General features: G+C 58.1%; 1 protein-coding gene across 5 annotated transcripts in view; it reads right to left on the bottom strand.

The window, feature by feature from the left end:
- Nucleotides 1-12,967, bottom strand: part of COL5A1 (collagen type V alpha 1 chain) — a 171,987-nt gene that overhangs the window by 78,817 nt on the left and 80,203 nt on the right. For all 5 annotated transcript variants that reach the window (XR_011432493.1, XM_070251090.1, XM_070251089.1 and 2 more), the window contains exons 12-16: nucleotides 5,750-5,824; nucleotides 4,746-4,838; nucleotides 3,439-3,495; nucleotides 2,547-2,600; nucleotides 2,131-2,184 (exon numbers count right to left, since the gene is read on the bottom strand). Coding sequence is in view for 4 of the 5 variants with exons in the window: in XM_070251090.1 (XP_070107191.1) it covers nucleotides 2,131-2,184; nucleotides 2,547-2,600; nucleotides 3,439-3,495; nucleotides 4,746-4,838; nucleotides 5,750-5,824 (333 nt within the window). In the remaining variant the exon portion in view is untranslated. The remainder of the gene's footprint in view (nucleotides 1-2,130; nucleotides 2,185-2,546; nucleotides 2,601-3,438; nucleotides 3,496-4,745; nucleotides 4,839-5,749; nucleotides 5,825-12,967) is intronic.

Below are 12,967 nucleotides of genomic sequence, written 5' to 3'. Positions count from 1 at the left end.
GGAAGTCAAGTTAAAGACCAGGGAGCCACAGGGCAAGAGGGAGCAATCAGCCAGTTAGTCCAACTGATGAGAATGAAACAGAGGCCCAGAGCAGTGGCTCGTCTCACTAAGGCCACACAGCCACCCTGAGGCACAGTCTGGACAAGACACTCCACCCTTGCAGGCCACTCCCACGCCTAATATGTCCAGCTAGGGAAACTGCCAAGGACAAGCCCATGTCCCCAGCTGATGCCATGGGGTTGAAGGACAGGGCCCAGACTGACTGGGGCCCACTGTCAAGGCCCCAGGATCACCAGAGGAGAGCCCCGCCAGGCTCGGCCACCCGAACAGACGCAGGGACTCGGCGAGACGTCCACTCGCTAAGGAGGAACGTCAGCCAGCCGAGTATAAAGGGCTGGCCCAGACCAACAGCTTTGTCTTCTCTATGTCGCGTGTGCGCCTGGCCAAATGAGGCCATGACCCAGTGACTCACCGACAAGCAGAGGCAACATGGGGAGAGCAGCAGCTTTTGGTCTCAAAGTACAACAAAGACTATGAGGACAGCACCAGAGAAGCGCAGGGAAGAAAGAAGAGGGGGCTCCAAACAGACCACAGGAGATGATCTGTGCCCCCCAGGTTAAGGGTCACGAGGAGCTGCTGGGGAAGAAAAGTCACCTCAGAAAAGGCGCCCAAGCGGAGGGACCAATGAGAGCCTCTCCTCAGATTCCCAAACACTTTCAGAAATCAAGGGAAATTCGTCGGAAAAGTTCACACGATGTCACAGCATGACATGCCCAGCAAAACGTCCGCACGCTTCTATGACACAATGATGGGCTCCTTGCAGCCTGCTCGACAAAGAACTAGAGGTACAGACGTGCAGACCACTGCAAGCCTCCCCCCCAGCTCTGGGCCCCTCTCCCGCCACCTCTTCTACTCCAGGGGATCTTTGGGGAAAATGTCCTTCCTTAAAACACAGGCGTTGTCATGGCCCTGATGCCACTGAACTCTGCGATTAGTCACCTTACAAACCACTCCGCAAACCTTTCTCTTCTCAGTTTTTACCTTATCCTGACTGAGAAACCATTTCTGGAGAAACTTGACAATAAGTGTCCACGGAGATGCATAAAAAAACAACGAAATAAAAGTCTTTCCAAATCGGATCCGAGATCAACCACTTGTCGACCAAGAATCACCAGATTCCAGTGTTGGTGGCCATTTAGAATCATCTCGCCCAACCCCCATCTGTGTCCAGATCTGTTCCACAGACATGTGGACCCGAGGCCTTGATGGGCCCACACGAGACAGCCGCACGTGCCTGGCTGGCCCTGCCGCCTCCCCCCCCAGCTGCAGCTAACACCCAGGGCCAGAGGATCCAGAACCACCAAGCAATCGCTCGTTTTTGCCTTGTCTATTCTGAAACTAGAGCAGGAGCTGGTCGCCTAAGTGGACAACGTTCCTGGAGGTTCACTCCTAAGCAAACACAACACGAGACCAAATTCTTTCTTCACTCACTCAAAACGTGCACTGGTTGAACAGACCCACTTGTTAGAGCGTGATGTGGGTTCATTCCGGTTTCCCCAGCTTGTCTGGGTGGCGTTCATTAATTTATATTAGTTTACAAACACAGGCCCTCTCGCAGGAGCCTTGGTTGCACGGAAACAAAGTAGTTCCATCCACTGTTTGGGAATTACACCCCAAGCCAAGAGTCCAGGTGGCTAGGAGAACAGAGCAGCGGGCCGGCCATTTCCCCCAAACTGAGGCCATTTCTGGAAAAGTGAGGCTGCCCCCAAAGACGTGAGGCCCATTGATAACTCTGTCTTCTCAAACACTTACTCCCAAAGGGCCTGGGAAATTGCCTTAATGAACAACGTTTGTTAAACAAAATCAACATGCTGAGGACAGAGGCCCCTGGCAGAGGCAGCTGAGCTGTCTCTGCCCTGGGACACAGCACCCACCTGGGCAGCTGGCTTGCCTCACTGCCCGGGGGAAGGGGACCCAGCCTCGGAGAAAGACGCGCCCTTGGGAGGGGGAGAAGAGAAGGGAGCAAAGGGGCTTTCTGCAGCCCGCTCATCATGAGGGGGCAAACCCACTGCAGATTCAGGCCCTTTGGTGACCCACCTGCCATCCATCACTGAGCCGCAAAATACTCACCCTTCTTCCGGGCTTTCCCGCCGGGCCAGGTGGGCCCTGCACACCACGGGGACCCTGTCCGGGATCAGAGGGCAAAGGGTCAGTGGCGTTGTCTGTGTTTTTCAGAGGCAAAAGCAAAGCCTTATCCCCGTGCTTATCAACCCGCCCGTGGCTTGCCGTCCCAGCTGCCAAACGGTGGGCAGCACCCGGACAGCGCACAGTTTCTGCCGCCCCGAGTCGGGGCCCAGAACAGGACAGCCAGCTTGTCCTGCCGCAGGCATCAGAGTGACCTCTGTTCCGCTGCCAGCTGTGCATAAAGCGACAGTTCCCACTAACTTCCTTGGGGAAATGCCGCATTTGGGCACCGCCGGGCAGGCAGTCATGACCTCCAGCGCACACAAGACGCCCCTTCAAAGAGCAAGGCGAGTGCGACGTACCTGAGGCCCCATGTCTCCTGGCTCGCCCTTCAAGCCTCCGCTCCCGGGGGGGCCCTAGGAAGACACGGTCTGGGTTAAAGATGCTCAGCACAGGAAGGTTGCAGGGGGTGGACAGCCCCAGGGGCAGGGCTGAGCTCTCTGCCCGGTCAGTGGAGCCCAGCCTGCCCACCCCGGACAAACCCGAGGGACAAGCGGTAACTTTTCAGCTGCATGGATGTCTTCCTAGTTTTGAACGAACTTCTGGACAGTGAGGGCACAAGCCACAAAGCTCACGACCATGTTTGTTTCTCTCTCTAGGATGAATATGATCTCAGGGCGATGTGTGTACATCCTCTGGGCCCATGCAAGGCCCAGATGCGGGGACCAGCCCTGAGCCAGCGCCGATGTGGAAGGCACTGAACGCAGACCAAGTGGCTGAGCCCACTCCCTTCCAGGGAACGGGTGTGGGGGCACGGGATGTTTGCATTCTCCGTCTCCTTGCACTCTGTAAGCACCGCTCGCTCTCCCTGGAGATCCCACTTGCCCGCCCTGAGAGTGCCCGGTACACACCGCACATGGGGCTGGTGCGGGGGAGCCTGGGCATCCTAGGGCCACCCCCACACTGAAGCGGCCTGGCTTTGGAGACATGACTGTAAAGAATGATGATGCCAGAAAGAAAGAGGGTCGGAGCCCCGGGGCATGAGGCAAAATCACACAGCCAACCCCCTGGCCACCACAGGCCCCCCTCCTGCCCAGGCCCCCATCCCCGATGAGATGCCAGAGATGTAAATGGTGGTGGATGACACCTTAAAGTGTGTCCTCTCTGGGGTGAGCTTGGAGCCTAGAGGGCAGAGGGTGACGGGCTTTGGGGGCCACCTGCTCCCCACCACGCTCCCTCTGGCCAACGACTTACCATGGGGCCGGGTCTCCCCGTAAGACCCATCGGGCCAGCTGGCCCCCTCAATGCCAACTGCAAGAGAAAACAGGACACAGTGAGAAACGCTTGGCTGACTGGTCCTGACGGGCGAGATGAGGCCAGGTGGGAAGGGACCGACGTGAGAGGCGAGGACAGGAGCCTCTGGAGGAGGAGTCAGATCGAGCCAAGACCCAGCCAACCACAGACGGCACGGAGCAGGAGGAGGTGAAGCCAGGTGGGGGCCCACTCTCCAGCCCCCTGAGGACCTTCCCCGAGCCCGCGCCCGCACCTGCCCTCAGCCCTTCACCCTCGGCAGCTGGAAATGCCACCTCCTTTTCTGGGCCTGGACGGGGAGTACTTTGTATGTGGGCACTCATGCTGAAGAACATTTTACTTCCCACAGGAGGAAACTCCAGCATCCGCCGGGGGCTCGGGAGCTATCTGGGGGCCCTCCTAGGGTGAACGAAGCAAGCCCCAGAAGAGGCAGCTGTCAGAGCAACAGCCACACGGACCCCACACGACACCTGCCCACCTATACGGCCCCTGGCTCTCTGTCCCCCGGGCCCCACCTGGAGGACAGGAGGCCCCCACTTGCCGCAGCTCAGTTCAACCTGCTTTCTTCAAGAACCTCAGTTCTGCCCCCGTTGTATGACTCCACTTCCCCCGCACAATGCCATTTAAATTTTGGAAGATTTTTTTGCCTTATAAAATCTTCTTATAAGCCCATCACCCACTTGGCTTCAATTAAAATGCACACAGATTAAAAGGCCAGCCAGGCAGGCCGGGTCAATAAATCCAGAGGCAGGTAATGGAGTTTGATACGCACTGTATTGCATCACGCGGGCCATTTGTCCCATTGCAACAGCTCGACACTTAAACGTCCTGCAATTAGCCGTGCATGCTGATCACTAACATCTACTCTGCTGCGCCAGGGCCGCATAAATATTGCTAAACAAGGGGTTCCCTAGCAGCTCCTTGCGATGCCCTATTAAGGGCGTGCCACTGAAGGATCACCCTCCTCACTCTGCCCGTGGTGATGGCTCTTATCACGGGCAATCAGCAATCTGGAGCCTCATCAATTAAAAACGCAATTCGCTAATCAGCTAATCTGCCAAGAGCAGAGAACTAGGGAGGCAAACGCTCCTCGGGGTCCCCGGGTGAGCAAGGGGCTCTGGGGCCCACAGGCTCTCTCTCTGAGGTGTGCAGCTCGGCCAGACCCCATCATAGGGACCACTCCCCTGGGCCTGCTGCAGAATGGTGGGCTCTGACCCCTCCCCGCCCCCCGGGGCCCAGGCGCCACTCACCCGGGCCTGCTGCAGAATGGCTTGAGCTTGGGACTCCTGGGCTGAGACCATGGGGCCTTTGGAGCCCGCATCGCCGCCCCCTCCGAAGCGGAACTGTGGGTATAAGATAAGGGTCACCAAGGGTGCACCAACATGGGTGCCCCCGCTGGACCCCAGGGCCAAGGTGGCACCCATCAGCCTCTTTGGTGGCAGCAGAGCCTCGGAGGGTCTGGTTGGGCAGCTTCTAGCCCCAGAGTCCCTCTCTGCACACACCACCCTACTCTGCCGGCTCAGAGCTGCCCCAGCCACACCTGCCAATTTCAGCCATGGGCCTCCTGGGGATCCTCCCTCTGTTCAGAAAGCCCTTTCCAGCACCTGCAGCAACTCACCCTGAGACCCCATGGCCCCTATTTATTGCAAGGAAAATACAAAGGCCCAATGCCAATGCCTGCCCTGAGGAGGCCTCGCAGGGATGCTCCTGGTCCATGCAGGGTCTCCCTGAGCTGTGCAAAGCCTCCCGGGTATCAGAGGCAGGCAGTGGGGGCTCACGGGAAAACTGACATCAGCCAGAAGACTGACGTCCAGACCAGCACTCCACTTAGTCGCCCTCCCAGGCCTGGGCTCCCTGTGAAGGAGATGGCCCCGTGACATTCACCTATAAGGTCACGGGCAGGTCAGGTCTAAGGAGGGACCAGCTGGCAGCATGCCCACTCTGGGGTGCGAGTGGTGATGGTGGGTGTTTGACAACGGAGGCAAAAGCCACACAGCTTTCCTTCAGAGAGCCAGAACTCGATTCCCTCTCAGATGGGCCAGCCCTGGATGCCGGTGGACAGATGGAGACCTTGACCACACTGTCCACTCTGCTGCGTCTGTGGAATATCCCTGAAGAAGCCTATTTCTACGGGACGGCTGGCCCAAGTTGGGGCAAGTCTGTGGCCAGGAGATTGCCCCCCTTGGAAATACCCCAGGGCCCCACTTCCCATCATGTTTTGAGCCCACCCACCCCCACAACCTCGGACACTCACAGGCAGCATGAGCATGGTTCCAGGAGGGCCGGGTAGCCCATCAGCACCCGGAAGGCCTGGGCGTCCAGGGGGACCCTGTGAACAGATGAGCCAAGAGAGCTGGGTCAGAGTGCACAAGCACAGAGCTGGGCTGTGGCGGGATGAGGGGGTCGGGAAATACACTGGACAGGCACAGAACAATGCAAGACCCTGTGGCATGGACTGTTCCAGAACCCAAGCCCAGAGAAGGGATGGGCGTCGCTGGGGCTGAGGATGAGGAAAGGCTCCTGGGGGAAAGGGATGAGGAAGGAGCTGGATCCAGAGGAATTCAGAGCGACGGGAAGGCAGGGGATCGCAATCCGGAAGGGCAGAGGTGAGTCTCCAGGAGGCGGGCAGGGGTGGAGTCAGGGCTGCCACCATCCCAGGAGCGGCCCTTTGAGTCTCCAGCCAAGCAGGCGGGGCAGCCCGGAGGAGGCCCCCACTGGCCACTCAGAGGCCCACTCCCCTTGCGCCGTCAGTGAGATGCCACGCCCCATCCGCCCCCCAGTTGCGCACACAGCTGCTCAGACAGACGGGTCCAAGTGCCCGCTTGCTTGCACAGACATGAGGGACCCGAGTAAGCAGGAGGACAATCCACGGGAACACAGCTCCTCTCGAGCAATTTCTAGAACCTGTTTGTACAGAGATGATGCTACACCCTCCACAAATTCTGCTCATCTGGTCCCTAAAGCAGGTCCCAGACAGACATCCCTCGACAGATTCCCTGGAGTGACTCTGGCCAGCTTCAGGACCATATGCGTGTAAAACTAGTGACACAGTTTATTTTCAAAACCTGTTTTACCACTCGGCTTGTTCCCTAATTCAGGCAGACCCCCAGCCAGCTTGCGGCGGACGAGGCTTGTCCAGTGCATAGATGGAAGTTCTCCGTCCTCGAGACTCCAAGGAGCCACACTGCAGTGTCACTGACGGCTGCCGGCTCGTCTTCTGCACCGGCAGCAGGCACACTCCAGCGAGCCAGCCAACGCCACCGCAGCTCGATGCTTGCAGCGCGGAAACACGAGACGGATTCTGATTCCCGGCCAAGAAGACCAAGAACCTGGTGGTTTTCCTGGCACTTATCCAGAAGGGTGTGGAGCCGTCTGGGCCTGAACTAACACTTGCCTGTCTTTTCTTCGGTAGTTACAGTAGCCTCTCCTTATCCGAGGTTTCAGTTATCTTGGAAGATAAAAACTTGTTTAGAAGAGAAAAATCCAGAACATGCTTTGCTGCCCAGGTTTCCTCTTGGGATCCAATGCCAAGAGCTGCTCAGCGCTGAGTTTCCTGCCTCAGAGTGGATCCCAAATCCAACGGTGACTTAAAACCTAGGGTCCATGTCTCCCAGGGACAGACGCGTCCACGTGGTGTCCACGTGGTGTCCGTGCATGTGTCTGGCGCTGGAAGTCAGGGCAGCCCCTCATCCGCTGTTCCATCCTCAGAGAGCCTCATCTCAGCATCCCTCCTCTTGCTCCTTCCAAGGCACAGAGGTGAGAATTCAGCCTCGGGGGCTGTGAGCGCAGTTTCACCCTCGCAAGGGGGCACTTCCTCTCAACTGCAGCCAGAACGATTCTAAGAGCGTGACAGCAGATGAACAACAAAAACCTGGAAACCCTGGAAGAAAGGGACGGTTTGGAGGAGAAAAGTCACCCCCATGGGTCCTTCCGATGTTTCAAAATTTGTCCTGAGTCCTGCATCGCCGCTCAGCTGAACCCGCATTTCCTGCAGTTTGATGAAACTGTCAGCAAACCTTTGCCAAGCACCCAGGTGTGTAACAGAAAGACCGTCCCCTGGGCTGGAAGATGGGGCTCCCTCAAAGCCGCCGCCCCACTTTTCAGGACGTTGAACTCGGGCTAATGATGTGGCTGGTTCTCTGTTACTCAGCCTGCGTCAGACTCCGAGGGACGCTCCAGCAGTCCGGTGGGGAGGTCGCGAGGACCTCACTCCACTCCAGCCTTCGGGTTAGAGGTCAAGCAAGAAATGCTGCCTGGCCTTCATGCATTTTTCTGTATTATTTGATCAGCTGGTCCCCGAATCAGTGGGGGCCAATTAACTTGGTAAAATAGAAATGTTTAAGGCACAGCAGGCAGAGCGGGACTGTCACACCCAGACCAGGTGGAGAAGGGGGGCTCCCACCTCACACTGAGGAGTCACTGCTATTTAATGAGGGGTTTGTCCGAGGCCGCCCTGGCGTCATTCTGGCCCGGAGATGAAGGGCAGTGCTTGGACCCTGGGCAAAGCGGCCATCGGCTGCGGCGGCGGCTTCAGACCAGAAGCTGAACCCACGAGCCCTTGGCTCAGCATCAGGTGAGAGGCACCGGGCCCACCTCCAGGCCGAGACATGGGCTGAAGCAGTAAGCAGAAGCCTGAGCCATTTCTCATACTAAAGACAGCGGGGTGTGGGGGACCCCGAAGACCAGAGGAGGCTTTACGCTGAGATATTTTACCCTATGCTCTTATAAAGACCCAGAAAAGGAGAGAGCGTGGCATGAATCCCTCTAGAGCCTCAACATGCAGTGGTTTTTCCGTTTTAGCTCAGCTCCCGTGCAATTACAGCTCCAGAGTGGCCAGCAAAGCTCTTAGTGGTCACTTCTCGCTGCAGATCTGAAAACCGGGCTCAGCGGCTGCGCCTGCGGCTGGCGCCAGAGCCTCGAATGAAGCTGCCAACATTTGCCCACGCACCCCACCCGACCCGCCCACCTCGGCCAGCCCTGGAGCAGACGGGAGTCCGCGCTGCCCTCACTGAGGTTTTCCAAGCCGTGGATGGCGGACACACGGGCGGGGGGCACTGAGGCCTGTGTCTATGTTCAGCCCTGTCCCCGCTCTCAAGAGGAGCCTCGCCCCGTGTGCCCCTAATACGAAAGAGGGTCCTTCTGACTTCCAGGGGGCTCAAGAGATGAAGAAGAGGCCCAGACTCAAGCTTTGACGTCTCACAGAGACGGACGATCGAGTCATGGAGAGAACGAGGTTCCATCAGACTCAGAGAAGGGTTGCGTCACCGCAGCTTGTCGCCGGGACATCACAGAGACACCCAGCTGTGTGCAGCCTATGAACAGCCTTGTGTCGGGGGGTTGAATGGCGGCCCCATAAAGGACAGGATCTGAATTCTCAGCAGCTCTCAGATGGAGAGAAGGGACCGCACGCCCTGCCCCTGGGAGGAGGGGAGACAGAAAAACCAGTGAACCCTGCGCTGCGGCCTGCGTGACCGTCACTCACAGCAGCCTTTCTCGAAGCGTTCCTCCAGGCCGGGCAGCAGGAGACAAGCACCGGCGGACTCTACCTCTTGGTCAAGTCGCCAGGGACCTGGCCTGTGTCTGCTCCCTTGGCCCTGGGCGTAATCCAGCCAGCCAGGAGGGAAAGTGGTGACATGGCGGGGCATGGTTCCCAGGCGGATCCTGGGGAAACAACATCGGCACCTACGGACCATGCTTTCTAGAGTGTGGGCTAGGAACCGCTGTTCTTCAGGTCATGGCTTCCAAGCCTTTGAAAGCACAGAAAATGCACTCACACGAGATCCCAGGGATGTCCAACCCTGGAAACACAAGGAGGCCCCACCAAAGGGGAGGACGGCTGGTGGAACAGGCCGGGCAGGTCATTCCTGCGGGCCGCGTGGGCACCCAGCAGCCACTGGCGGGTGTGGGCCTCCCCTGCTGCTCCCGCCCAGAGGGTATTAAGTGCATCAGTTCTGCAGGGAGGGAGGCACCCCTGTAGGAAAGGGCCTCCACATGGCCGTGAAGCATCTTGGAAGGAAACCTGCATACTGAACCCCTGAGGCTTCCAGGAGCACCCAGGCCTTAATGGGGGGGGGGACCTTCCTCCTCAGCCGTTCACAGACCCAACAGCACCGAGGATTGCTTTAACAGAAAATAGTTAAGTCTGTCACAAATGGAAAGACTGTGCACAACCTACCCCGAGGGTCACAGGTCGTGGAGGCCAGCCCACCCCAGCTGGAACCCCTGGGAGTCCATTAGAAGGGAAATAAGCTTCTTTCTAACAGAAAACTTTAAAGTGTCAGGAGTTTCTTAGCCACAGCGCCCCCTAAAATGCAGCCGGATCCACTGTGACTTCAGGTGGCATTCACAGAGCTGCCCGGAGACAGAGGAACGCCGGAAGCAGGCAGCTCTCAGACAGGTGCGTGGGGAAGGGCAGGGATTCACGCAAAGACGCTCTGGCCACACACCCTTCCTGAGTACCACCTCTGGGCCACACACCCTGCTGGACATGGGGGTGCCAGTGACAGCACAGAGCAGCTCCCTGGCTTCCAGGTGTTTCCATCGAGGCCAGCGGGTACAGGTCTCAGGCCCCGGCAGCCCTGGGAGTCCACGGAAGGCAGGCGGGCCCCAATCTTTAACGGTGCACCCCACCGGCTCCCCCACCAGCTCCTCCACCTGCTCAGCGTAGCCCCGGGCAGGGCTCTGCGGGGCAGGTGACGCTCAGCACCCGGTCTCTGCCGCTATCCAATCACCGGGAACGTTCACAGACGTTGATGGTGAATTGAGAACGCACAGCCCCGGGGATTTCAGACCCACTGAGTCTGTCGACAATATCCCAGGAAGGCCCAAAGAGCCAGGAATCCACGAAAATGCACCAGCAAGAGGCACAGATGCCAGACCTCACAGAATCGATGCTGGAGAGGGGCTCTGGAAGACCACCAGCCCTGGGTGGCTCAGGCAGCTCCCTCGGGACGCCCAGCTCTCTCCTGTCTTTGGTTTTCCTCTGAGCCTCAGTGAAAGAAGCGGGAGAGGAGATCAATCCCAGCTCTGCTCCGTCTCCCTTTAACGAGTCCCCTCGCCCACCCTGGGCCTGCCCATCTGTCAACTCCGGGGCTCAGGTCCTTCCCAACTCTGACACTGTCCCAGAGCAAGAAAGCATTTGAGGAGCGAGCAGCCAAGAGGTGGCACAGAACACAGGTCCAAGGAGGCCAGCCGGAAAAGTGGGCAGCCTGGGGCACGAGAGCAGGAGACGGAAGCGGCCACAGGGTCTGGTCCAGCAGAAGCATGGGGCTGGCTGGGCTGGAGTGGGCGGTCAGGGCAGGAGTTAGAACGTCTGCCCCAACGTGATGCCTGTGGGCACAGGGTCAGGCTCACAGCCACCTGCCCGCAGCTGCCCTGGGCATGCCCACTGCATCCACGGCACAGGGAGGGGGACGCGAGGAGAAGCGCAGGTGTGGGGAACTTCAAGGAACTCACCGTCCAGTTAGGAAAAAGGGCTCAAAGAAAGGAAGGTTAGACAACAAGACGGAATCAGGAATTAGTCATGGGAAGGACGGCAGAGTCCCAGGATGGTGGGGCTGGGGCAGGAGGAGGGCAGGATCCTTCCAGGTCACCCAGTGAAAAGCTCTCACGTACAATGAGGCCGAGCAGGTGAAGAGGCTCAGAACATGCCACCCCAAAACACGCCACTTTGGCAGAAGGATTATTTTGAGCTGAAGGCAACTGAGAAGCAACAGATGGAGGGCAAGTTCTCTGCCCTCCCCTTCTCTGCCTAAAAGCGGGGCACGCGCTTCCCCTTGTGACGGTGGCATGAATTCTCCACCACCCCTACCTGGATCAGGAGGCAGAGAGCGACCCTACTCAGTGGAGCCAGAGAGCCAGCACTGAGAAGACTGTGTGTACACAGACCTTACTGCAATAACCCTTATCCTCCATTAGTTTCCCCCATATGCTTTCTAGTTACTTCTCCACGATTTATTGCCCTTCGTTAAAATGGTACAGAATCTAACTGCTTCTCTGGGTTTTCACTTCTTTTCTGGGAAGCCCCTGTATATGTAAAATTAAAAATATTAACAAATTCTATGCCTTTTCTCCTGTCAATCTGTCTTTTGCCAATTTAATTCACAGGCCCCAAATGCTAAGCCTAAGAGGGTGGAAGAAAAGTTTTTCCTTCCCTACACAGGGATTCTGAGGCCACCCTACTGGCAGGTGGCAGTGCAGGCTCCTGACTCTGCATCCAGGGTCCTTTCACAGCTCATTGGCAGATGCCCAGGAGATCTGGGCACTGAGGGGATGCTGAGATGTGAGCGGGGTCAACTTCCTAGACAAGGCTGGCTTAAGCAGGGCCCAGAAGGGTGGGGAGTGCTCAGCTCCTACAGTCAGCCCCCCTCCCCCAGGGGGAGGACTTGATTTCTCTGCTGACCCCATCCCCGGTCCCTCTGCTCCTGGACCCTGGCTTGAACTGAAGAGACACCAGTTGCTTAAACCAATGACCATCCACTGTCAGGAGCCTTGGCTCCTCCAGCAGAGCCGCTGGGTCAGGCTGCAGGGCACACCCCGCACTGGCCCTGAGCCAGGCTCAGCCTGAAGGCAGGGACCAGGTAGAGAAGTGTCCCTCTGGTTTGTAAATATTTAGACCCTCAGTGCTGGACCAGTCCTAGTACTGTGGGCACTCAGTGACTATCTGTGTGATGGGTGGACAGACGAATGGACAGATGGACACTCGGAGCAACCCTGAGGCTGACAGAGGTCAGTTGATATCCGTGCACACTGAGAACAACGTCCTATCCTACATCCAAGAGAGTAAACAACGTCTGATCTGCCATGGGGTCCTCTCTCGGTGACGTCTGGACTCAGTCAATCTCGTGGGTCCATCTGATGACAGCTCTGTGGGGGGATGTGGCCCTCGCCCCATCTCACACAGATCTTCAGGAAAAGGGCCTCCGGAGCGAGCTGGGTCAGAGACGGCAGCCCGCTGCAGAGCTTTGCTGGTCCTGGGGTGAGGGGAGAACAGTGGCCCCCCACCCACTTGTCTAGAATTTCAACTGTGGCAGAGAGGGGGGAGCGGCGTGCTGCCAAGACAGGGCAGTGTGGGAAGCCCAAGCCTTCCAGGGGCCGCCGGGTCCCCTGGCCGCCTACTCTGAGCCCCCAAAGCCACCAGCCCTAGAGAAACACCGTAATGGAGAAGATGATCTGACTGCTCTCTGAGGTCATCCAGCCACGAGGAACGAGGACAGCCTTCCTTCTCCCACTGCTGACCCACGCTGTTCAGTCTGAAAGGTCACCCTCCACACACCTGCTCTGTCTGCGGGCATCCGGCCACATGGCCCTGAGCACCGCTCCAAAGCCCCCAGTGCCTGACAGACAAGACCCCCACGGACTCCCCACTGCGCTGCCTCGGAAGCAGACCCCAGCCACCTTTCCACAGGACCCCACCCAGCGGGCACCCATCCACCCACCCAAAAACTGCAAGGTCTGTATCTGCTCTGGGCAG

Source organism: Equus caballus, chromosome 25 (assembly GCF_041296265.1).
Source record: "Equus caballus isolate H_3958 breed thoroughbred chromosome 25, TB-T2T, whole genome shotgun sequence".
Lineage (NCBI taxonomy): Eukaryota > Metazoa > Chordata > Mammalia > Perissodactyla > Equidae > Equus > Equus caballus.
Note: the sequence above shows the minus strand (reverse complement) of the source record. Positions and strands in the feature narration are given on the sequence as shown.